Source organism: Lepidochelys olivacea, assembly GCF_965140295.1.
Source record: "Lepidochelys olivacea isolate rLepOli2 genome assembly, chromosome: 19".
Taxonomy (NCBI): Eukaryota; Metazoa; Chordata; order Testudines; family Cheloniidae; genus Lepidochelys; species Lepidochelys olivacea.
Window position 1 is genome coordinate 6,744,880 of NC_140429.1, and position 24,908 is coordinate 6,769,787.

Genomic DNA, 24,908 nt, shown 5'->3' on the forward strand with positions numbered 1-24,908 from the left:
TCCTTCCCATTATGTTTCAGTGTAGTGGGATAGCTGGGGCTGGATAGACAATTTCATCCTTGAGAAGTTCTGTGGCCCAGCCAAGAAATCAATTACACATATCTAGGCTTGGCAGAATGTATTATTTTTTAATTTTGACATAACATTGACATTTATTATTAAACATTTTTTGTATTTTTATCAATTTAAATTTTCACAATTGCAGAAAATTATGGGGGATGTGACAGGCAATTATTTAATGACAGCCTTTGAGATGCAAAAAAATTAAATATTTATAATCATTAAAACAAATTGTCACATCACATGTTAAAATATATAAAGTAAATTTCCTTAAAATATAGTAAGTTCTCAAGCAGCATTTTTCTCACTTTGCCTATCTGTAAATATTTTTCATTGGTTTGTGTGTAAGGTGAAACCAGTGTTTACCAACAAAAATCTAAGCTTTCCAAGCCTACACATAACAGGATAGCAGCAGTTTTGCATTGGCGATGAGAAAGTGATTTTTACAAGATTTAGTTTTTAAACTGTGATTAATTGATCATGTCAACATTCCCTGTTCAATTTCAGACCTGTCCCTGGCGGTGCCTCTCTGTAACTCTCTGGCTTTGATAGTCACAGTAGTAACTGGGAAGACTCTTGGGGAAGACATTGGTGGTAAAAGTAAGTCATACTTCAGTGCAGTGCTTTTATATATGTGCTCTGCACACAGCTTAGCATTCAGCACCATACCTTGAACATCTAGATTACCATTGTTTGGTGTGATCTCTAGCTAGATCATGTAATGCTAGGGGCAAGATGTATGGTTAGTTAAATAGTTCTTATCATAATTGGGGATGGATTTACTGAGGACCCCTCCCTTAGATATGTACAGAGTGATGATCTGGTTAATCCTACCTTCTCATGGATGGATATAAGATAACACTAGTCTGTGTGTGATCATCAGTTGCTGTTGTCTCACTGAGGGATTTGAAACTAGGTTTTAGACAACTCTACTCTGCTAGTAGTAACTTAATATTTTTACATTAAGGAGCTACACTGGGGGTAAGCTGCAGGTGGTAAGAATGTTATCCTGTGAGTGCTTTCGGGGAGGGAAGAAACCAAGCAAATTGAAAGTGTGATGACATTTTGTTCCAATAGCAGCTTATTCAGCTTTCTAGGATTATCGTTGAGAGAAGGTGAAATTTGTAGATTTAGAGGCGTCCTGTACAGTTCAAGTCAATGGGAGTTAAGGGTAACCGTACCTCAGGTTCAGGCCTTTACAAAATAAAGACACGTGAGCAGAACAGAACTGGTGAACACCCCTCTGGGCCAAGAAAGATGTTCTATAAAAACCTAAATTACCAATGAAGATTCTTCTTCCTCATCCCCTCCCTCAGTTCAGTGTGTGACACTAGATAACTTCATTAAATGGCTGCACATTTGAGGTTGTTTGTAACTGACTGGGATGAGGTCCAGCTCCATAGGCCTATGCTAATAGCTACATTTGTCTTTAAACACAGCTATTGTTAGCACAGCGTTAACAAGGTTTCCCTGACTAGAGCAAACAAGGACTTTTTTCCTAAGAACTGTGCTCCAGCCTCCTATACACACACACTATGCTGTCCGTAGTTTTATAATATAGTTAACAGATTAAAAAAAAACAAAAACAAACTTCTGCACCGCTGTGAGGAAGAGTGTCTAGAACCTGCTATTAACAACGCTACTGAAATTCATCCAGAACTAGCATGTTTCTGATCCTCTCTATCTAGAGAGTCAAACCACATCATCACTGTAGCATGTGAACGGAGGACAAGGCCTAACTGATTAGTGGTGAGTGTTCATGATTCCTCCCATTTTTGTATGTCCTTAGGAGCAGTGGTAGGAATGCTGCTTACTATCTTGGGAGTTGGTCTATGTATAGCTGGTTCTGTGAACGAGTGAGAGACTGTGACAGTGGAAGAAGAAAGAATGCTCAGAAGGTAATGCCATTGTTTGGGATAGGTACCCCTGCCTCTCTGGACCCAGATCAGCTGCCAGTGGTGTGGTCTAGAACCAAGGCAACGTGGAAGGGTGAATTTTAATACCTAAAGAAGAAGATTTCTGAAAACAGTTGTCTCTTTGCCTTTTCAAGGTTGAGGTCTTGTTCTTTTGGGGGCACTAAGCCTTGATTATTTGGGGGTTGAGCCCCCAATACTTAATTTACGTGCAGAATCCTATGCAAAAAATTAGTGTCCCGATCTTCCTCCAACCTCCCTTCTAAGTCTCCCAAAGTTCCACACTGCTGGAGTCCATGGTGTAATCTCCATTTATTGTACATTCCCGTGATGGACATGTTGACATTCCCACCCACACAGTGAGGGATTTGGAACCAGAGTTTACTCTGTAAAAAAAAAAAAAAAAATGTAAACAACTGGGTTGCAGAGTTGAAGGGTCATCTCATCACTAGATAGTACATTTTAAAATCTGAAAAAAAAAAAAAAACCCTTTATATCCATCAGGGGAATATTTGACACGGGACAGCAGAAAATGGTTCGCCAAGCTTATTTCCGGAGGTAGCTACTGCACTCAGACTCCGCACTGTACTCTAATTGCTACATCACCGTATTTCTAGAACCCAAAGGCTGAACAAAGTAGATAGGTTCATACTCATCCCGTCCTCAGTTTTTCCAGAATGTCTTTTCTTCCGTGTGTGCCTCTTAGACTGTAAGCTCTTTAGAGCTGGGACTATCCTTAACTTGTCTTGTTCAGCACTTACTGGATAATAAATTATTACCAAATGCTCTGAGTCAACATCCCTCCCGGATTGAGACTTACAACTTAACTGAGAACCCAGCTAGTCTCTCCGCTGCAGAGGTGTTTGGAAGGACTCCCCTTTCATGGGCGAGTAAAAGTTATTCTGTACAGTAAAAATTAATTCCTTCCCCCCCATTTCAGATACAAACCAGCTCCTTGACTGTGGAAATTAAAAAACGTAGGCCCAGGCATTTCCCATCTTCCTCCCCAAGCACCTTCCCCAAGAAAGGAAGAAAAGTGTTTATATTAAAATTTATATTTTTAAAAATATATTATGAATGTGTCTGACTCATTGTTCAGCTGAAGCCTGCTTTACAAAGCCCAGGAAATGAAGGCATTCTTATTGTTTAAAACAAGCATTTTTTAAAATCCTTGGATGTGATCAAGGTGCTTATGTTGTTATCCACCACAGCACAGAGAGTAAAGCTAACTTGATCTCCATTTCATCACAGTCACTTCATTAACTCTTTGGAGCTTCACACGGTCGGAGAAATGGCTCTTTCAGTTCTCTTCCTCCTCCGAGTCACTGCCGTAATTTCGCATTGTCAAGGCCTTCCGCCATCTGTCAGTGCTCCCAACCTTTCCCCATTTAAAGACAAAACAATACAAGTGACTTTTAATGTAACTAACGTGGTGTTGTATAGTGGTTACAGTCAGGGTCTGGCATTAAGAATTTCTGGGTACTGTTCCCAGCTATGCCATAGACTTGCTATATGACCGCAGACTTCTGCGTGCTTCAGTCTAAACACCTTTAAAATAGGCTTAGGGATTCTTGCCTACAGCACAGGAAGGCTATGAGGCTCAAATAAGTGTTTGTATAGCACTTTGAGGTCTGTGGATGAAAGGCTAACTACAACAACATTGTAGTTTCCACGATATGCATCTGATGAAGTGAGCTGTAGCTCACGAAAGCTTATGCTCTAATAAATTGGTTAGTCTCTAAGGTGCCACAAGTCCTCCTTTCCTTTTTACAACAACATCAGCATTTGCAGGAGGCAGCAGGGTACTCTTTGCAGACAAAGAAACGCTGCCCCAGCCTGTGAAGTAAATACAGAATACAAGGATCCAAATTCACCCCAGAGGCCAAAGTGCTTCATTAGGTTATTCTGATGTTAACTAGGAACGGCTCCGATTTAAGTCTGAATTTTACCTTTGATCTTAAAAAGGAACAGGAGCAGTCCCATAACATATGCAATGGGACAAAATGCATTAACTCTAGAAATTCTTATGAAAACTAGTATAAGAAAAATTGGGATCCCCCCAAAGAGCAGGCACCTTTATAGAAACTCCACAAAACTGGGATTTTATTCATTGCAAAAGAAAAAAGTTTCAGACTATTGCTGCTAAGTGACTGAAGAGATTTGTTACAAATGTGTTGAGCAGCTGATTGTGTGTGCGCCACAAGCATCCATACTTTGCATGTCTAAAAGCACCACTTGCAATGCCTAATTTATATGAAATAAAATACTCCTGCCTCCATATTTAATAGAAGTGCAACCTGCAGAAACTTGGTCCCAGCATGCACTGCACCATCAGGACCCCAGTAGTCTTAACAGGCTGCATTATAGTATTAAAGATTAGGGCAGCTGCAGGCTGAGACATTCAGCTGCAGAGGCCAAACTTCCGCCACCCTTGGAGGACGCCAAGATTCAGCTGTCAATCTTTTACACATTCAAAATCTAAGCCTCTGATAAAGAGGTTTTTACAGTGAAGGTTTGTAACCACAACTACAGTTCCACAAGGTGAGACAATAGCACACAGTAAGTGGCATAGCATTCCCCTGATACTGTGTGCAGTTATTTTGGTTTTAAGAGTTTATTGTATCAGTTGCTTTATAAGTCACAATTAGGGGATAGCAAATTTGTGTCAGTTTAAGAATTTGTACTGAGTTACCCTCCTGTTAAATTAAAACCAGTTGCATCTTAGGTATCTAATCTTAACTTGCTTACTTTCACACTCTCTGTCTTACACACACACACATTACAAGTATACTGGACTGTTTAGCAGTACCTTGCTGTGAGGAGTCATTTTGCTTTTTGGTATAACTTCTTCCACAGTCTCGGCAGCTCTCTGGAGAAGAGAGAAAATAACGACAAAAATCAGGGGCAACCAATTTTATCTTTAAGTCTCTGCTCTGTTGGAGAACTGTATGACTCTTACAGCTCTGTAGAAAGGCCATCTCTAGAGTCCTGTGCAAATGCAAAAGTGTGGATCCACATCTGATTCACATCCACAAGAATCAACTCTCTGTATATGGCCGGGTGGGGGGGGGGGTGGATATAGGATCTGGAAGGTGGGGAAGCAGCCTCATAGGCTATGAGCTGCAGACAGCAGATTCCCTCCCTTTGAGATCCTATATTTAGAGCCCTGCGCAGATACAAAATTTGTATCCTCATCCGATCTCACAGTAGCAGCCTGAGCTCCCAGACAGTAATGCAGGAGAGAAAAAGCCTTTTAGTAATTTACCAGAGAAAGTTATACCTCATACCTGATCAACAGGTAGCTCCATCTTTGTGTATTCGTCCTCCACAACTTCCTGGGCACCTCGCATCTCCTTCCTCGGGTCTTTCACTTTATAGACACTTCCCTCTTCTGTGAGGAGAAGAAAGATCTTAAGAGGGTATCACAGACACTAGCTGTGTCTTAGTGCAGCTTAAGCTATAGGAATGGCTAGGTCCATTCTAGTGTTTCTGGGGGTCTTTCATCACTGCCTGCCATGTTGCTAGCACTGAGGAAATAGCATTAATAAGCTGTTAACCATGTTTAGAGTTTGATTTTATATAGCAAATCAGATTAAGAAAACATTGGGTCGGTTCATAAATCTCATTTAAAAAATGTTCCTGACACAGTTACAGGGTGAGCTGCACCTCTGTCCCCTTTCTAGGTCTCCCAGACTTCCCCCCACACCCTGTTAGACCTCATGCCTTCATCTCTCTGGGGTGGAATCATGCATTTTTCCCACTCTTAGATCAGGTCTGAGCACTGACCATGCTTACCCAGCAGGTCCAACTGGGTTTGGTACCTGCCATTCTTCCTTTCGGGAATCTATGACCAGTGGTGAATAGAGTGATCATACAGCCTTCTTAAACCAAAGTATTGTTTAACAGTAGGAACAAAGCACTTAGAGAAAAATGATTTTAAGACATCAGTCTATCTTACCTACACACTTACCATCCCTGGACGGTAACTGAGGTACGCCTAACTACCCCTGACACCCCAGAGGAGCCTATGTCAATCTGGTTTCCCCAAACAGCTCCAAAAACTCCTCCCGCTCCCGAGAGAGAAAGAGTTCCTTTTTAAACTCCTATAGTGCTTTTGATCTCTAATTCACAGCCTTTTCCCCATCCTGGCATTATCTCTTAACAAACCTTAGGTATTTACTAAGGGGATGGGGGGGTCTTATCTTGAACCAATGTGTTTCCTTCCTGCTTGTTTTCCTTGCAGCCCCCTATTAAACTTAACCAATATAGTCATACAGTAAACATCCAAATAACCAGGTCAACATAAAGGATTCGTAAGTTATTGCAGAGCAGCTCCACGTCCACCACAGTTCCTTCCCTGCCTTGCTGGTAGGCGTTCAGACACATTTGCTTTTTACCTTTTATGCTCTTTAGCTATTGCACCAGCAGATACCGCGGGGGTGCAACTCAAGGCAACTCCAGACAGAGTTCAGTATCTCAGCTTCACAACGACTCATGTCTCAAGAAAGTCTCGTTCATGGGGTGTTTGTTGAGGAGAGGAATGGAATTACAACAGCACTTAGGAGATACACTAGCCACTGTTTCCCTGTAGCACCTCCGAGTTAGACAGATTACTCCCTTAGCATCAAATTAAAGCCATTCCCTGTCATTCCTAAACATCCATAGTAATGTTCTTTACCTTGGTCAGGCCAGTGTTGCATGTTCCTGCTATTCTTCCTGTTTTGTCCTGCACGGACAGGCTTAGCATGGAAAACAGACTCTTCCTCTTTGCATGGATATTTCCCGGCTTGTCTGTGCACTGCTGGAGAAGGAACAGGGGTCTTGTCTTTCTCTTCATTTCCTGTGGACTGCACCCTGCGATAGTCTGGCTGAAATTAACATTCACAATAACATCCTTAGTTTGTTTCTTAACCTAGGGCTTGTGAGAATGAGAGACTAGTTCTACAGCTCTAGTTATAGAGACACTACGCCATCTGCCCAATATGGTCCCACCAGTACACCTCAAAGCTGACTGGCAGGATCCAATATGATACCAGTCCTGAAAACAAGGTTTTAATGCAAACTGCTATGCAGTTTAACTATAGTGGGTCACACCCAGTGCTTGCTAAATTCATTACCTGCTGAGGTGGATCAATGAGGGCAGAATCACTAGCTCCATCCTGGGAAGTGGCATAGCTTTTACCAAACTGAGAACAAGAACAGGAAATGTTTCAACAAATGTAACAAGACAGACACTCCTCCAAAAGGGCATAGCAGCCAGGACTTGTTGGGACAGTTCGTTTTCAGTGGAGTGCCCAGCTGACCCCAGCTCCTGTAGCTGAGATCCCTGTATGACCACTTCCTACTCACACAAGAACTCTCTCCTGTCCATTCCAAGATGGATTCTCAGAACAGCTGCCTTTATTGATCATGAAGTGACAAAAAGAAGGGCACAAGCCCAAATTTGCAAGCCAGCTCTATGGAGCACTGTACAACAGAAAGGAGAACCAGATGGCCACTGGCTACACAAATGTCTCCTGCTGGTCACGGGCATGCCAGAGAAAAGGACACCACAACCAGGACCATCCGAAAATAAGATCTGAAGTAGTCAACATCAAGGTCCCAAAATTAAGGAAGAAGGAGGTGTTTAAGGCCTGCTCTGGAAGCTTCTGTTGGATGAAGATAATATGCCATGGCAAAACACTAAGATCTACTAATGATCTTACTAGGGGGCTGCATGCTTCATTGCTTCTGTAGGCTGCGTTTACTGCACACACCAGGTGCTCCTTGCATCCCTCCATTCTCCCCGTGTGCCACTCTCCTCTGTGTCAGGGACTCCCTGCAGCCCCCTCCACTTCTCCCCCATATCAGACCCCTTCATCTCCCCTTGCCCCCTGTGTGTGACCCCATTCTACCCCGTGCCAGGGCTACCCATTCCCCCAGCCATTCTTATTCTCTCTTTCTCTTTCATCTTTTCTCCCCTGTTCAGGATGGTCAACATTTTAAACTCAGCGGAGATCGAGACAGAGCTAAAATAAGTGGTATTATTAGGCTGGAATGTCCAAACAGAAAAATGCCATCGAGTTGATGTAAAGGCCTCACAAGCTCAGCCAGTTACGATTATACTATAAAGAGCGGGCAAGTAGGGTGCCTTCATAGGGCAGCTGAGGAGAACGCCGCTATTGCTTAAAACAGAGAGAAATGAAGCAAAGATGGGCATTTCCAGCCAAGACCCATTGCTCATAACCAGAGGATATTGTATCAGTGTTGGGGGAAGCTTTTCTGTTGCATCCATTTACATGTGTCCACTATGTATAGATTTATGTCTAAACCAGCTTGACAGCTGGTCTGTAGCGTAAATGTAGCAGCCCACGCAGGCTGAGCTACCTACCCCGTGATTGTGGATCCTGCGTCTGTTATTTGGATGGTTCCTGAAACACAGAAAACCGAATCTCAGCATGTTGAGATCCAACATATTCAGCGACAGGGTGTGCGTCCATGGGATGTGCATGCACAAATATTCACCCTGGCATTTTTTTCCTTTTCCACATTCACAAGCAAGTGCAGCGCTGGTGAAAGGTGCTGGATTGACAGCCCTGGAGGTCTCTATTCTCAGAGCAGGCAGACCACAGGTAGCATCAGTGCAGGCTCCCCCACCAGTGTGCTCAGCCCTAATCTGAGCAGGGCGCCGACTCCATGACTGGACTGCTCTGCTGAGACGACCCGCAGGAAGGAGAATTCATGATGCTTGTGAAGAGCTGTTTGACTCTAAACTGAATCAACACCCACCACTCATTTCACATGGGCCACTAAACAGCCAGCAGGTGATTAAAAGAAAAAAGCTCTTAGTCACTGCTGACCTAGGCCAGATTTGAAGCACCATCCTAGAGGTGGAAGGCTCTATCCCACTGCCAATCCCAGATCAGCAAAATCTGCTGCTATTCTCAACTGACAACTGCTTTTTGGCCCTTGCTACAGGACTACTGGGAAACTGAGCCAACCAATCTTTTTCTGGTGCTGGGCACGGGGATTTCATAGGGTGGTTTGTACATGTTAAAAACAGCCCCTGACACTAACATGCATAAAAAAAAAAACCCAAAATTTTGTACTTGTATCATACTTGTACCCTGACTTCTATCATAATTCAGATTATTTTAATCCAAGGCCTCAGACACTCTCACAACAGAATCCTAATAATAAGGAAATTGATTTAAGTGTTCACATTTCCCATTTCAAGTTGGGAAATTTGATATGCAAACTCAATAAAAGCTGTTAAAGTTGTTTCCAAGATTCAGACAACACACACTTTTGCCAGGGGATGGGGGGAAGGGCTCCCAGGTTCCAATCACACCAGGAGAGCATCGCTGAACGTCGGCTCAACATTGCGGCATTTTTTTTGAAGTGATTTTGGGTTAGTTCCAGCCATAGAAGGCGGCCACAGATTTTGAGCATTTCCAGTTTTAGGTGCCCAATTTGAGACACCTAAGGCTTTGGAGTTACAGGTGGCTCAGCATCTCTGAAAATCAGGCCCCTACAGGTCTCAAACTGGGCACCCAAAAAGTCAGAGTTTTGAAAACTGGGGCTTGAGTGATTATTAAGTTACAGGAAGAACTAGTCATTTGTTCCCTTATTTCCCCTCTCCTCACTCCCATGCATAAATATGAAGATTATTTTTAAGTTTAGGACCAGCATAACGCACAATCTCTAGGCCACAGGTACCTGCCTACCTACCGTAATGCCCGGTGCTTAGAATTCTCAGGCACCAGCAGCTCAAAGTAGGGCAGATTTTTGTACTTCTCCACCCCTATCGCCACATAGTATTCACCGTTCACCAACTCCTTGCCACTGGAGACTGGGACTCCATCCAGCCGGCAGAGCCTATGGGAGAAGATAGCAAGGGGTTTAAAAAAGCATGGGAGTGGGGCGGGTGAGGGAGCAGCAGCAAATGATCCTGCTTGGGTGGAAGTACACCTTGTGATCAGAACATAGAACACAGGCCAGAGTATGGGCCAATCTCACGGTTGGTGGAGGTCTGCTGAAGTCAGTGGAGTTATTACACCACTGTGAATGTGGCCCAGTGTGTTTCAGCTAAGTTATTTACTGTTCAAACTGTATTTGTTCAGTAAGATTCCCCTCCCCCCCATACACATAAGGCATAATATGAGGATAATGATTTGCTTATAGTTCTTTTCACCTGAGCATAATGAACATTAACTCTCACCAAGCCCCCAAGAGGTAAGTATTATCCCCATTTTACAGAATGTAAAACTTGAGTACCAGGGCCAAACAGCACATCAGTGGCAGAAACAGGATTAGAACCCAGGTGTCCTGACTCCCGGTCCTCTTGTGCTAACCACTAAACAGTGTAAGGGGACACAGTATAGACCAGATGGACATGAGGTAAGGAAAAGCCAGTAGTGCCTCTTACGGATACCCACTTTCGAACAGCTCCACTGCGCAGGTTGGCTCTCTCAGTCAGCAGGCCCAGGATGGCATCCCACTCCTGCAGGGTGCTCTTGGAGAGCAGCAGTCGGAAAGGGGGGCTCAGCAAATCCCCATTCCGGAAAACACTTCAATAAAAGGGCCAAGAAAATATATGTGATGAACCTGTGTTTCCAACCCCCTGTATCTGTACACCCAACCCCCATGAACAAATAGCCAACTCCTCTAGAACTTTCCAAGCCAGTAGCTCTCCAATAGCCACACAATTAACCAGCTCTTTGTTATTGGGTACACAGTGGTTGAGCCAAAGGGTCCCAACCAGGATTGGATCTAGGTGTTGTACAAACATATGAGACGGTTCCTTCACCAAAGAGTTTATCATCTAAAACAACAACAGATGAAGAGGCAGGAACAGAATACAACGTAGGAGCAGAGTGAACAAGGCAATGATAGAGGAAAACAACAAATGTACTTATCTCGCCTTTACCCCTAGGAACAGACAATATATGAAGGGCCGAGGAAAGGGAGGCCATCAAAATGTGGACAATGTTTACCCAGGCACATGTTAAAATTTTCTTTTAAAAGATATATATCAACTATAGCCAACAGCCCCCCCTCCTGTCCATTGTCAGCTGGGCATTTAATTGGAGACACCATGGAAGAAGTGGGCCTTGAGGAGGGATTGGAGAGTGGTGGCTTTATGGATCAGCTTGGGGAGAGCATGCCAAGCTCAAGGGGCAGCATGAGAGGAAGCACAGAGATGGTTGTGGGGGGAGCAATAAAAAAGGCTGGCACTGTTGGCAGAAGAAGCAGAAGAGATAAGAGTGGATAAGCAGAGTTGCAAAGAGCCTCAAAGATGAGGAAAAGACTATGATCTCAGCAGGAACTTGTTGAATGGACTGGAGATAGCCTATAATGCCAGACTCTCGAGGTCAGACATACAGATAGTGTGATCTCCAGTTAGCGTGTCACAAATTTCCTCCCCGTCAAGACAGATCATCCCAAGGCACAGCATGCTGGATTCAGAAGAATTTAACAGTGAGGTGTCAGCCTGTAATAATCCATATGCACAGCCTGTGCTTCATATATTGGACCAAACTGTGCTCTCAGTTTACACTGTTGTAAATCCAGAGTTAACCCAGTTGAAGCCAATGTGGTTACACTGGATTTACACTAAACTGGTATCTGATCCAATCAGTTAAAAGCCCAGGAAATTCTGGTACTAATGGGGCTTTCCATGCTTGTTCTGTTTCAGAAGATGAAACGATTGTGCTCATAGAAAACTATTCCGCACATAAGGCTGCAAGATTCATTTAACCCAGGGCTAGAGGAGCAGGGCCCAGAATATATCCAGCTACAGAGGGCTGGTCATTGAAGAGGAGGGGTCCCTTACTTCTAAAGAATGACTTAGTCCTGATAGGGAGGAACTTGATCTCAATGAAGGAGGCATAGGTAGAAATAGCAACTAGCTCTGGGAGGGACCAGGGCAGGAATATACCCCTCCAAAGTCAGTTTTCCCCAATTCCTGAGTTCTGGGACTCTGCCTCCAGCCTCCCCAGATCTCCTGCTCCCGAAGGGAATCTTTAGAGAAAAGTCAAAAGGCACTCACTGTATAATGCAGGGCAGGTGGACATTCTTCTGCCATCGCGCTGCCATGTTCAGCTTCTGGGGAGCAACGGGGCGGATCTACAGGCCAGATTCAGCGCACACAAATGTCACTCAAACGCAGAGCTTAGGAGCTGCCTGCCAGGTTGGACTTCCTAACTTGCTGTATGGTCTCATTGCTGCTAGGTGGGGCTTGTTGGCAGGCAAGTCCTGGAGAGCCTCTTCAATCACTCACTCACACACAATCAGCGAATGGGTTGGCAAGGCCAGGTGCATAGGGTTGCCAGGGTTACATCTGTGTATAGGTCTAAGTGTCAATGATGGTGATGGAATGTAAACAAAGGGCTCAGATCTGCTGGCAGTCACCCAGGGGATGTCCCATTGACTCCCAAAGCGCTTTCAGGGCCTTCATTCTTAGGCACCCACATTTATTCCTGTCACCCACACCCACTTCTTCCTGACTCCTGTGCATTGTGCACAACTGCCTCCCCTGCTCGGTTTAGGATTGACGTTCTCAGTTCCATTGATGTTTAAATGGGGGTGGGGTCGGGGTGCAGCCAGCTGCTGGTTCTGACAAGCTTATTTATGAGCTGTGGATATTTTGAAGAGATTGGCAGGAGAGCACCCCATACTGCTTTCTCTACAGCATTAGTCATGGTGGGAAGAATGTCACATACCCAGGTAGATCTCACACTGCCCTCCTCCCCCCACATCCTTCACCACCAGGCCCTCATTTAGGGAGTGGTTAGAGGAAGAGAAACACATGCAACCAGCCTTGTAGAAAGTAATTCCCCTCACAAAATTCTCCCGTCCTCTGCTAGTAGCAGGTGGTGTCCTAATCCCTGACCGAGCCTTACATTCTGCTCGCTGTTTGAACAAGGCAACCACCTGTCTCCCACACGGACTCACCTGCATGCCATTTTTTTTCCTGCTCCCACTGAGCTGCTTCATTCCAGGGTTTAAATAGCTGTAAAAACACAGGCAAGAAAATTATCAATACACACCTCTTCTAACCCCCAGCATCCTAACCTGGGGAGAATTTCATTTGTATGTATTAAACTTAATACCTTATTCTAAGTCTCATCAGCATGAATAGAAGTGAAACTGTGGACTAATCAGGCTACAAGAACAAAATTCTAGCTGGTTTTTAACTGATTACGATCACAAGATGGTTATGTCTAGTGTTTACTTCTTTAGAGGTCAATACCAGCAAGAACTGGACCAATGTTAACTGGTTAGGTCACTTCTCAGCTGATAGTTCTTGGCTTCTGCAAATATCTGTATGCCAGTGTTGCCTACATTCACGCTGCAGCCATTCACATTGTATATAAAACTCTCTGCTTCCCAAGTGCTTATCAGCAGGAAATTATCATTTCTTCTGGTTGTCTCTCCCCATCTGCCCTCCAGAATGCTAGACTAACCAACAACTGTTATAATGAAACAATTCTCAGCCAAACAGGCCGAGTTCCAGATACCACATATGCCAACTTCACATTTTGGTGAACAACATGTTTTATCCCTTGAGCGAGACATTGACCAAGACTCCAAGCACTGGCCAGTGTTGCTCAATAAACACAGGTTGACAGTTTCTTCCACAATATTTACTTACTCAGTCCAGTTCATCCCTCATGAAACTTCACTGACTCCAAAGGAGTTATGCCAGGAATGAATCCAGCCCACTATATTTTAGGCTGCATTTGAAAAATAAATACACATTTGGAAATGCCTGCTCCATGCAGAACATAAGAAACCTGGTAGAATGGAGATGATGCATCAGTGGCTGACATTTCTAGGGACGGACACTTGTGATGGAAGCCCACAGCAGATAGCCCCAGCTAACTCCCACTGAGCTCCTTAAGACACAGAGCTGTGTGTAATGCAACGTAATGCTGCACAGCACATACCAACATCCTGCCAGAACATACATTTTTCTGCAGATATTTTCTTATTCTTATAATGTGAAAGATCACCTTGATTTACAGTTCCAGTCTCATCCAGCACATCTAGGAATATTCACAGCTGATTCCTGAGTGAAGCAATTAAAAGGACAGATCTCTTCGTTCCCAGTTTCAGGCTAACACACAGCTGATTGTTGCATGCCCTTTAAAATCCCGAATATTAAACTTATTTAAAGTCCCTTTAACTTCCCCAACTATTAATTTTAAGCGTAGATAATCTGATGGGAAGTGAAAACCAAGATTACTGACAAGTTGTTATATTCTTTTGTGCCACACAACCGGCTACACTAAGATTTTCCTTCGATAAAGACTGGTTCTTATGCATGATGAATGAGGCATGCACGAGAGCAGGAATGAGCTGGCTCTGTCAATCAAAACAAGGTGAGACTCTAAGCTCAGCGCTGTCAGCCATATTTATGACAAACCAAACACACTGCATGAATTTCTCATGCACCCCCCATTACCCGCTCAGTCTCCAATTTCTTTCCACACTCTGCCTCTTAAACTCTCGACAGAACATAACACACGCAGAAGTGCTGTCTGTTTTCAGCTGCACAGTTACCTCTTCCTTCCCCAGTAGCCACACAGGGATAGGTATCTAAGGTCACTTATCAAGTCCCGAGACTGAACAGTTTGATCTACTCACTCTAACTTTTTGAACCGCTCAAAGCCAGCTGCCACATACGGGCATCCATTCTGCAGCTCCTCTAGCTCAGTGACCCGGTGGCCCTGCCTGGGGGTGTAGATGTTCCTCACAGCTACAGAGGCATGAATGGTGCTGGTCACCTCATTCAGAAACGCTTCAAAGGTCAGGAACTGGCGCTGGTTCACCACAAACTTCCTTCCACGGAAGAAGGAGTCCCCATTGCGATATACCATCACATTCTTGGCCACAGGGGCCAGAGCAATTGTGTTAGAGCTCATTCCTCTTGAGCTGCGTCCACCCCACTGATCATAGAGAGACAAGCCGATCAGCGCAGGGCAAAGGCTGGAAGAGGAAAACCCCAGCAACCCTTGTGCTAAGCACAAGCCCTTGCTGGCTGTCTCCCTTTGTGCTCCCTCACCCTTCTCAGAGCTGTGTTCTGAAAGGGACTCTTGACGTTTCCATGGCTGCAGCCCCAGCAAGAGGAGGGAGTTTTGTAGGCCGGCCTGGAGGCTGAGTCACTCAAACGGAGAACCAAACAGCTCCTCAGTACCTCTCCTCTACTACACACAAACAGCACCAAAAGCTCCCTCACAGCCCAGCCCAGCTCCAAAATCAGGAGATCGGATGGCTCAGGAGAGCAGACAGGGCTGATTACCTCCACAGCCCAGAGTGGAGGTGTCTGAAAGTTGTCACTGTCTGATAACTGCTCAGTAGCCTGTGGGACATGAGTTTGGCAGGTGCCAATGCAGCACCTAGTTGACAAGTATCTGCATCACAAAGCAACCCCCCCCATTCCCCTGCATTAATTAGCTCCCTAGTTACCATCATCAAAATGGACTATGGAAACTGAACTACTCTGCTGGCCTGCAGGAGAGGAAGAATAGTCCAGTGGCTAGGGTATTAGCTCACAACTGGGGAGACCCAGGTTCAATTCCCTGCTCTGCTGGGGGAGGGGGGGACAGAAAAGTACCTACAATAGAAAGATAGTTGGGGGGCGGAGCTTGAACTGCTGCAGACAAGTCTGGTCAGCTGGCAGAGGAATTCAAGCCAAACACCTCTCACTTATATGACAACCACTCAAAAAATATTTCAATGCAAACAAAACTATACTTGCCCCGTCTTCTCCCCCTTTCTATTCCACTGCTGAGAGCATAGATTCAAGACATCAGCCTGATTCCCCCATCTCTGCAGAGGGGTGAAGAAGTGAAGCCTACAACAGCTCCTCTCTTCTCGAACACAGAGGGCCAAATCTTCATCCTGCTTAAGTTAGTAGCTCATTAGTCTTCAATAGGGCCAGAAAGTTTACATTGGCTGGAACCATCAAATTCTGAAGTACCCCTCCATACGTTTACAGGGCTAGTCTGTACTAAATGGAGTCAAGTCAAAGACATATGCGTTAAAGGATGCATCCAACAGCTTTATTTACATCGTGAACAGGTTACAACCTGGAGAGCTTTCCTTCAACATATACTCTGTCATCTGAAGCAACAGCCTCTGCCCATCCCTAGCATTTGACATTATAGCTGAGGTTAGGCTTGCTTTGCTTTTCACTGGATAGTGTCCGTGCTAGGTGGAGGGATCAAGACACCATCTAGCCCAGCCAATGGCAGAGACAAATCTGGGGAGAGACCATATTTTATTCAGAAACAAAAATGGAGAACAAATGAGTATGTTCAGGAACTGACACAGTTTTCATTGGAATAGTTCCAGACTCTACATTAAATATGTGTATGATTGCACATGGAAAGAGATAGAACCCAGAGCATCTGCACTCACAAAGTGTTACGGGTCTGGGATAGGGATCAACCATGCCATACGGAAAAATCCCCTTTCTGTTGTTCATGGGTTGACCATTAGAACAGGCAACAAAGCCCACTGGGAAAAGCATCTGGTTAGAGAATACATTCTGTACACCCAGGGCCAAATCTTGTGGTTAGCATTCTGCTGGAGTGAAGTCTGCAGGGTTTGGCATGGAGTATTTTGGGATCTCCAAGTCTTGAGAACAGAGTCATGGTATATGGGAGGCAGACTCTTTCCAAACACATGGCTCAGCAAGCTGACTACAAAAAGCCATTCTCTACTCTGTGGAGGGGAGCCCATTCCTCGTGTTCAAAGCACCAGGCTGCTTCCCTGCAGATCAGTTCAACCACAAATCATCAACTAATCATTTAAAGAAAAGTACATAAACAAATCAGTCTGGCTGAGATTTCCCTCTCAGGCTCAGTCAGCAGAAATGGGGTTCTTCCGGGTGAGGGCTGAGTAATAACCCCTTCAGTACATATAATGTCCTCCTTAGCGTGGGGCAGATATTTAACACGTGTCTTCACCAAGAGTTTTCAAGTTTAAAAATAAACATCTTCATCGTAACTAATTCTTATTCTGATGAATGTGACAGAGTCCCAGTGGAAGTCACAAGGTAACCATGAAGAACATCTATGCCACAGTGGAGCTAGTGCTTTCCCAGGCAGCTGCAGTTCATGCTGCTCACGCGAGGATTCCCCTCCTGCAGTGGATGGGACACAGTCCAGCTAGTCCCAGAGAACGCTGCTCCTCCATTACAAGGTGAGCATACTCTGCATCCCTCTGAAACAGTTTCCTATCGCTCGGGAGTCCCCAGCCTTTGCCTCAGGATCAAATACTACAAGACAAAAAGGAAATCAAATGATTGCTTAAATCTTGCTAGACTTGAAACCAGAGAAGCATCTGTCTGCCTGTTACCCAGCTACCACTGGAGTCCTCATATGTGGGGAGAAATCCTTAAACATTGAAAGGAACGCAACTGAGGCTTGTAGGGCTAGATTTAGGTGTCTTCCTCCCTCTGCTAGCTACTTGCTCATGGCCAGGCAGAGTGCTCTAATATGCTAAGGATCTGTCCTATGGATGTTGCCTATTCACAAGAGGAGCAAGTGGACAGAGCAGAGGGACGTTGCTAAGTATACACACAGCAATAGTCACATGCAACGAAGCACTTTACAAACTTAATTAAGCAGTGCATGCATGCACGCCCACCCAGCCAGGTGTGCACGCGCACACACACGATAGGTGAATAACCTTATCCCGATGTTATAGACAGGGAACCTGAGGCACAAATTGCAAGGTCCCACAGCAAGTCAGCAACACCTTACCTTAGTCCTAGGCTTAGGCATATAGAAATCTTTCTCCCTTTGTGCCTACAGTTGGAAATAAGCCCCAGTATGCCAGGTTTACCAGTGTTGGGTTGCCTAGCAGAGTACCTGGCATTTTAGACAACATCCTCCATGTTTAATTGTTTTTATAGTAGGTTATGGTTAAGATTGTCAACCCTCAGTGTCCTTCAGCAGCAGGAACTCTTACTAACACACACACACACACACACACACACACACACAGCCCCCGATGACTACATTACTAATCCCATCCACTGTTGCGGGGAAAACACAGAATTCCGTACCCACATCTCGGTAGGAAAGTGAGAGAAACCGAGATAGAGATCTAGCAGTTGAAGCCAGAGACTTCCAGGAGAGTCAGTATTCCTGCATTCTACCCCTGCTCTGCCACTGACTTAACTGTCTGACCTCAGGCAAGTCACCAAACCTCACCATGCCTCATTTCCCTATTTATAAAATGGATGTGATACCACTGACCCATATCCATAAAGCACTTTGAGACCTTGAGATGGAAGGTACAATATAAGCATTATTCTATCCTTATTTCTTTACCAACTGATCATTGCTAATTCACACTCATGCCTGGAGATTAGCACTGAAGGCAGATTAGCATGTAAGTGAGAGAACACAACAATAAAGAAATAACAGACCCTACCTCACAAAACATATTTGGATAAACTAGATGAACAAGTGTGGTTTAGATTAGAATATGGACTGTAGTACATTCTAGAAGAGCAGTGAAGTCTTTGTAACACACCTATAGCTAACCTCAGCCATATCTTCATCTAATTAGCTGTTGTTTACACATGGAAAGTGCTGTACAAGTGTTAAATATTATCATCTCCTGCAGAGAAGAGAAATGCACCTCCATCATCTGATTAAAGTCCTATGTAACTAAATATTCATCCTGGAAATCCAATCCCCACCACAGTGATTAACCGCAGATTCCTCTTGCAAACGTTTGTCTGGACAAGCCAACCTCTGAACACACCAAGAGGCAAGGACAGGCTCTTACATTCTTACGGCTCACGATAGCTTGTTGCAGCCACAGCAGCTCCATGGCCAAGTGATTTCGATAGCACTGGAGGTCAGGAAGAGTTTGAGGCAGCTCCTGTTTTATGCTCTTGGATGGGAGCTCTGCACAGAAATGGAAAACAGAGATTAATGCCATTTAAGGGGTTATTTGGTTTTATAGCCTAGATCCTCTTTAGATCCCCTCTTGTGTTCAGAGGCCAGACAGGGGCAGGAGGTACTCTTCCCAAATTCCACCCACAGTCCCAGGGGAACTGAATGTTTTGATAGAAGAATCAGCAGTGAAACAGTTAACCACCTTAACATGCAAACTGCTGTCAACAGGTTTCAAAGTCAACAACCCACTGCAACAAAGAGAGGCAGGTCACCCCATTTGGAACCAGAATTCTATTTTGTACTATTCTCGCTTCTCATATTGTCATCATCACTGTAGTATCCAAGAACACACGACTGTTAAACCAAGCCAGTGCACACAGACTTGGAGCAAGCTATTTAGAAAATGAACCTCTTTGCATTCCTCACGTCTTATGAAAGATGCACATCACCTTCCTTGGTTTGCAGAGTCATACTATACAGAAGCTAGTGGGTACAGAAGCTAGCTAATTTTCCTGTGTGGTTACTGCTGGCAAAACTGGGCCAATCTGTCTGTATTATTCACTTTCTGGCTCCATAAGAGGCTGTTTATTTTCTTGTGTCTTGTACATCAAGAGAGAGATACCTTGGATACTAACCTACTTCCAACTGTGTCAAAACAAACACATGCACGCTTGTCCACAAACAGGATAAAAATCAAACACTTTTCTGGGTAAAATCCCTACACTCTTGAACAAAATCCATCCTGATGGACTATCAGAGTTTTCTAGAGCCTAGAGTCTTTCCAACACAGTGTTCCCTAGACTCTGCTCTATACTTGATCATGGTGCCTACGTAGAGAGGTTATAACACTGAGATATTGCCTGCTTTGAGGATCTGCAGTTAGTCTCTAGGACCTACAAAGAAAGGAAGTTCCTAACTTAAGCAGCCCAAGCAAGACTATGAGCTTGAAGAGTATGCATAAAGCTGCTTGGAACAGAAAAATCTAGCTTGCTTGTGATCAAAGGCTTTGCAGAAAAATCTTTAATCTGATCTCAAGTACAGCAAGGACCTCCCCCTTCCCCTATGCTAATGGAAGAGGTGACATGGAATGTATTTAGGCAAACAAAGGTTTGGATAAGAGGGTGTATTTTCCCCTACAATTGATGCTCACTGGGAGGCAGAACCTACATTTGGAAAATGGGAAGATTTGAATAAGAGGGATTTTTAGGTGAGAAACCTGGAACCCTGCCCCAAACAGGGGCTGATCAAGGTTTCTGAACTGGTGTGGAACCAAGTTTAGTTTGTCCTTGCAGTTAAATAATGTATATCTGCAATAGGTAATTTCGTAGTGTAGACAAGACCTGGGGGAGGAGATATGATTTAAACAGGAGACTCACGCGAGAGGCCCCAGACTCTATTCTATGCTACCTCTTGGATAAGATTCATTGCTCTAGTCTCTCTGTTGTATTCCTGAGGCTTTTGTCTCCCCAACAATCTAGCTCAGGTGGGTGAGTATGTTGCCAGGTTACACATGCCATGCTGGAAGGGTTCAGAGGTTCTGGCTATAATGTGTATCCCTATTCCTGTTTCTTACCCTGGCTGACTGCAGTAGACCCTGTCTCCGGAACAGTGCTGCTCCATACCGATGATGCATTGCTATAGTTCTTCCATTCCATATTCTCCCCTGACAAGCTGCAGTCCTGTCCAGTGGATTTATCTGCAGCACGCTCTGGATTTTGCTTCACTCTGTTGCTTTCACCTCTTGAAACCATCTCCTCACCTTGAAGCTGGGCTGGAGGTTTCAAGTAACTCCTACAGTCACAGTCCTTTTCTGGTTCTAGTGTCTCAAGAGGACAAAGCTTTTGCTGCCCTTTATCAGTGTTGTTCTGGTCTTTGGATCCAGACTCCTGATCAATTAATCGCTTTACTTTCATCTGCTTCTGGAGAAACAATGTTTGAGAAGTTAAACATGAAGGAGAGTTAACGAATAGAGGGAAGTAATAAAACCATCCAACAAGGTTAGATTCTTCCTGGCCAAGATGATCTCGCTTAGTAGATGTTTGTAACCAGCTCTGGTAACTTTCCTCATTTGTGGGCAGAATGAATTTCTGGAAAGCAGTGAGGAAAGTTACCAGAGCTGGTTACAAACATCTACTAAGCGAGATCATCTTGGCCAGGAAGAAACTAACCTCGTTGGATTTTTTTATTACACTACAAACACTGCAAGAGAGCAAGTCTCAGATAGTGCCTGGTTGTATTATGGACAGATAGGGTCTGTCATGGAGAAGAGAGAGTTGGTTCTTCCAGGCTTCAGCATCACGATTTGGGTGGTTAACACATGGCTAGGTTCAGTCTATAGTGTGAGATGGAAGCTTTAACTTGTCAGAGGACAAGCAGGTTTCCCCAATATGGCTGCAGTTATAGCGTTTAGCCAGACCATAGTTTGAATCCAAACACAAATCATGTGATAATGAAGTCCAGAAACTACCTGCTATATGTAGAAGTGCTGAATACCGTTTTAGCTACACAATTTTTTGTAAGAAATCCCTATTCACAGAGAATATGCCAATCATATCAGCAATGCCAGCCTTTGCCAGGAGCGACAGCGTACCATGAACTGAATGGACCATACCTTTTGAGGAAAGAAAGGCGTTGGTATGAAGCGTCCTTTCCACTGCAACTGACCCAAATCCCCTTCAATCTCCTTTACCGTGTTCTCATAGTCCTCCTGTAAGCTATGGAACCTCTTCCTCACAAGATAACCCCTGACATAGGCCTATGAAGTATAAGACAGAGATCCTTAAATAGTCATAGAGATGGTTGACGAAGTTTCCCAATACAGAGACGATTTGCAGATGCTTCAGAGGGAACGAACAGCACAGGGCAATTTTGAGCGATACATCCCCTGTCGTTCACAACCAGCTTCTGGCATTAGAGGTAGGGCTACCCAGAGCATCAGGTTGCGACCCTGACCATCTTGGCTAATAGCCATTGATGGGCCTATTCTCCATTAATTCTTTTTTGACCCCAGTTATACTTTTGGCCTTCACACCATCCCATGGCAACAAGTTCCACAGGTTGACTGTGTGTTGTGTGAAGAAGTACTTCCTCATATTTGTTGTAAACCTGCTGCCTATTCATTTCATTGAGTGACCCCCTAGTTATTGTGTTATGTCACAGGTAAATAAAACACCTCCCTGTTCACTTTCTCCACACCATTCGTGATTTTATAGACCTGTATCATATCGTCCCCTCTACTCATCTCTTTTCAAAGCCAAACAGTCCTAATCTTTTTATTCTCTCCTTGTAGGGAAGCTGTTCCAATCATTCTTGTTGCCCTTCTCTGCGCCTTTTCCAATTCTAATATATCCTTTTTCAGATGAGGTGATCAGAACTATATGCACCATTCAAGGTGTGGGCATACCAATGGTTTATGTAGTGGCATTATGATATTTTCTGTTCTATCTATCCCTTTCCTAATGGTTCCTAACATTACTATTACTTCACAATACCTTAGATTATTAAAACGGAAACAATCATTAATAAAATCTTAGAGCCCAATACTGCAAATGCCATATAAGGCACGATGCTAACTACCCTGATAGTCCCACTTAAGTCAAATAGACTATCAGATATAATGCTTCTGGCCATGAGTAGTGAATATTTGCAGGATCAGGCCCTAACTTATTGTTACTGCCTAGGCAATTTGTTGGTTTATTTTTGTATTTCTTCTGGCTAAGACAGAGAAAACAGCCCATCAATTTCACTGTGTTTCTAGTCAGCGTCACTTTCTATATGTCTAGATGTTCTCTATGTATATAAATCTCCCCACTGTATTTTCCACTGAAAGCATCCGATGAAGTGAGCTGTAGCTCATGAAAGCTTATGCTCAAATAAATTTGTGAGTCTCTAAGGTGCCACAAGTACTCCTTTTCTTTTTGAGAATACAGACTAACAGGGCTACTACTCTGAAACCTGTCTAGATGAAAGCGATTGATCTGAAATAAACAGGTTTCAAACACTACAGGGAGATGTTTGTGTGTGTTTTAAAACTGTTTCCACTGGATTTTGTTTTCTCCTAATTTTCAGTTTTGTAAAACTTATTTTTACAAAGCCTAAATTCTCTCACTTAGTCTTTTTAAAAAGTTTCTTAGAATAGAATGAAGAACACAGTTCCAAGTGTGCTTTTCAAGTCACTTCCTTAGAGGGTAAGATTCCAGGTCTTGGGAAACCTCTTTCATTGAGGAGATACATTTCTTGCCTATTGGGCTATTGCCCCAGACCAGTGGTTAGGTTCTTTTAGAAGGAACACATCCCCGCCCCCGCAGCAAAGCACCAATGATGAAAGTTTCCGAGAAAGGCATCCACCCTTTAAGGAACATGTGGCTTACTTATACCATATTATGGCATGTCTACCATGTCTCATACCATGGAGCTACTCAGGAATGGCTACTGTGCCTTAAATTCACACCCTACCTTAATCCAAATTAACTTTCAAATGCAAACAAACTCTGAATACAGATAAAAATGCACCAAATTTGAAGTCAATGGGAATTTTGCCACTGACATCAGTAGTGCAGCATCAAGGCCCCTAATGTTATTTGTATATTGTGCCTGTTTCTATGAAACACACAGGAAAAAACTAAAGACAGGCGCACCAAGGAGCTGTGATTGCTCCGGTTTCAGTGAGGGGAAAACTCAGGCCTGGAGTAAGAGAACAACCCACCACCGCCTTCAGTGGTGCTGCACCAGCTTATGGCAGGGAGGTGTTTGACCCAGAGACTCCACACTAAGCGTTAAGTGCAAGAGACAGCAGGAGCTGGGGCATCAGAAACAGATTAAGAGAACTTTGCCCCTTGTCTCCCAAGATGTGCCAACACCAAGATGCACCCCCCCCTCCGATATACAGTCATCCCCCCCAGGGCCTGCCCCAATCCCAGCCCCAGATGCACCACCCCACCCTTCCGATATACAGTCATCCCGCCCGGGGCCTGCCCCAGATGCACCCCCCCCACACTCCTCAGATATGCAGCCCTCCCCCCCACGGCCTGCCCCAGATACACCCCCACACACACTCCTCAGATATACAGCCCTCCCCCCCACGGCCTGCCCCAGATGCACCCCCCCCACTCCTCAGATATACAGCCCTCCCCCCCACGGCCTGCCCCAGATACACCCCCCCCACTCCTCAGATATACAGCCCTCCCCCCCCCACGGCCTGCCCCAGATGCACCCCCCCACTCCTCAGATATGCAGCCCTCCCCCCCACGGCCTGCCCCAGATGCACCCCCCCCACACACTCCTCAGATATGCAGCCCTCCCCCCCACGGCCTCCCCCAGATGCACCCCCCCACACACTCCTCAGATATACAGCCCTCCCCCCCACGGCCTGCCCCAGATGCACCCCCCCCCACTCCTCAGATATACAGCCCTCCCCCCCACGGCCTGCCCCAGATGCACCCCCCCCCACTCCTCAGATATACAGCCCTCCCCCCCACGGCCTGCCCCAGATGCACCCCCCCCACTCCTCAGATATACAGCCCTCCCCCCCACGGCCTGCCCCAGATACACCCCCCCCCACTCCTCAGATATACAGCCCTCCCCCCCACGGCCTGCCCCAGATGCACCCCCCCCACACTCCTCAGATATACAGCCCCCACCCTCACGGCCTGCCCCACCTTATCCCCAATACCTGCGCGCGCGCCTCACCTGCAGCGTCATCACCAGCCGTTGCTGCTCCGCCGCCATCTTCCCCCGAACCGCCGCTGCCGCTGCCTGGTAACCGGGCTCCGGCCAATGGCGTCATCGAGTGGCGACAGCAGGCAGGGGCTTGGCTCTTCCGCCCCCCGCCCTGCAGTGGCCCCTAGATACTGCCCTCTTGCGGCAGGTGCGGGGAGGAGACCCATTACTGTCGGTCCCACCTCAGTCCAGGCGCCAGCCTGGGGCCAGCAGGGGGAAGGGCAGTGAGCGGCCCCATGTCCAAGTGCCACACAGGCTGGGGGCTCCCCGCTCTGAACCCCTAGCCAGTCAAAGGTAGTGACCCTCTGGAGGG

General features: G+C 45.2%; 3 protein-coding genes across 10 annotated transcripts in view; 1 reads left to right on the forward strand and 2 right to left on the reverse strand.

Annotated features, from left to right (window-relative positions):
* TMEM234 (transmembrane protein 234) overlaps nt 1-17,135 on the forward strand; it is a gene marked incomplete at its 3' end in the record, with an annotated part of 20,275 nt that extends 3,140 nt beyond the window's left edge. Inside the window, exons 4-5 of one of the 3 annotated variants that reach the window (XM_084652378.1) lie at nt 568-660; nt 16,999-17,135. In XM_084652378.1, coding sequence (XP_084508504.1) covers nt 568-660; nt 16,999-17,135 — 230 coding nt within the window. Of the gene's footprint in view, nt 1-567; nt 2,145-16,998 lie in introns of those variants that run through there. The other 2 variants (XM_084652380.1, XM_084652379.1) reach the window with 2 other exon arrangements.
* Nucleotides 2,162-15,105, reverse strand: DCDC2B (doublecortin domain containing 2B). Of its 3 annotated transcripts, none has more exons than XM_084652368.1 (11): nt 14,604-15,033; nt 12,909-12,966; nt 12,004-12,080; nt 10,391-10,522; nt 9,684-9,830; nt 8,344-8,383; nt 7,091-7,159; nt 6,652-6,841; nt 5,261-5,364; nt 4,783-4,842; nt 2,162-2,359 (listed from the first exon to the last, which is right to left on the reverse strand). In XM_084652368.1, the coding sequence occupies exons 1-11, from the start codon at nt 14,879-14,881 to the stop codon at nt 2,174-2,176; spliced, it is 1,341 nt and encodes a 446-aa protein (XP_084508494.1). In that variant the 5' UTR covers nt 14,882-15,033; the 3' UTR covers nt 2,162-2,173. The 3 variants fall into 3 exon arrangements, with proteins under 3 accessions (XP_084508494.1, XP_084508495.1, XP_084508496.1); XM_084652370.1 differs by lacking the exon at nt 2,162-2,359 and adding an exon at nt 3,061-3,351 and having other exon boundaries at nt 14,604-15,105; XM_084652369.1 differs by lacking the exon at nt 7,091-7,159 and having other exon boundaries at nt 14,604-15,032.
* IQCC (IQ motif containing C) lies at nt 16,000-24,724 on the reverse strand. Of its 4 annotated transcripts, none has more exons than XM_084652374.1 (5): nt 24,566-24,724; nt 21,489-21,632; nt 20,451-20,796; nt 18,765-18,886; nt 16,000-17,241 (listed from the first exon to the last, which is right to left on the reverse strand). In XM_084652374.1, the coding sequence occupies exons 1-5, from the start codon at nt 24,602-24,604 to the stop codon at nt 17,200-17,202; spliced, it is 693 nt and encodes a 230-aa protein (XP_084508500.1). In that variant the 5' UTR covers nt 24,605-24,724; the 3' UTR covers nt 16,000-17,199. The 4 variants fall into 4 exon arrangements, with proteins under 4 accessions (XP_084508500.1, XP_084508499.1, XP_084508498.1 ...); XM_084652373.1 differs by having other exon boundaries at nt 20,451-20,793; nt 24,549-24,677; XM_084652372.1 differs by having other exon boundaries at nt 24,549-24,677.
* Between the last annotated feature and the right edge of the window lie 184 nt (nt 24,725-24,908).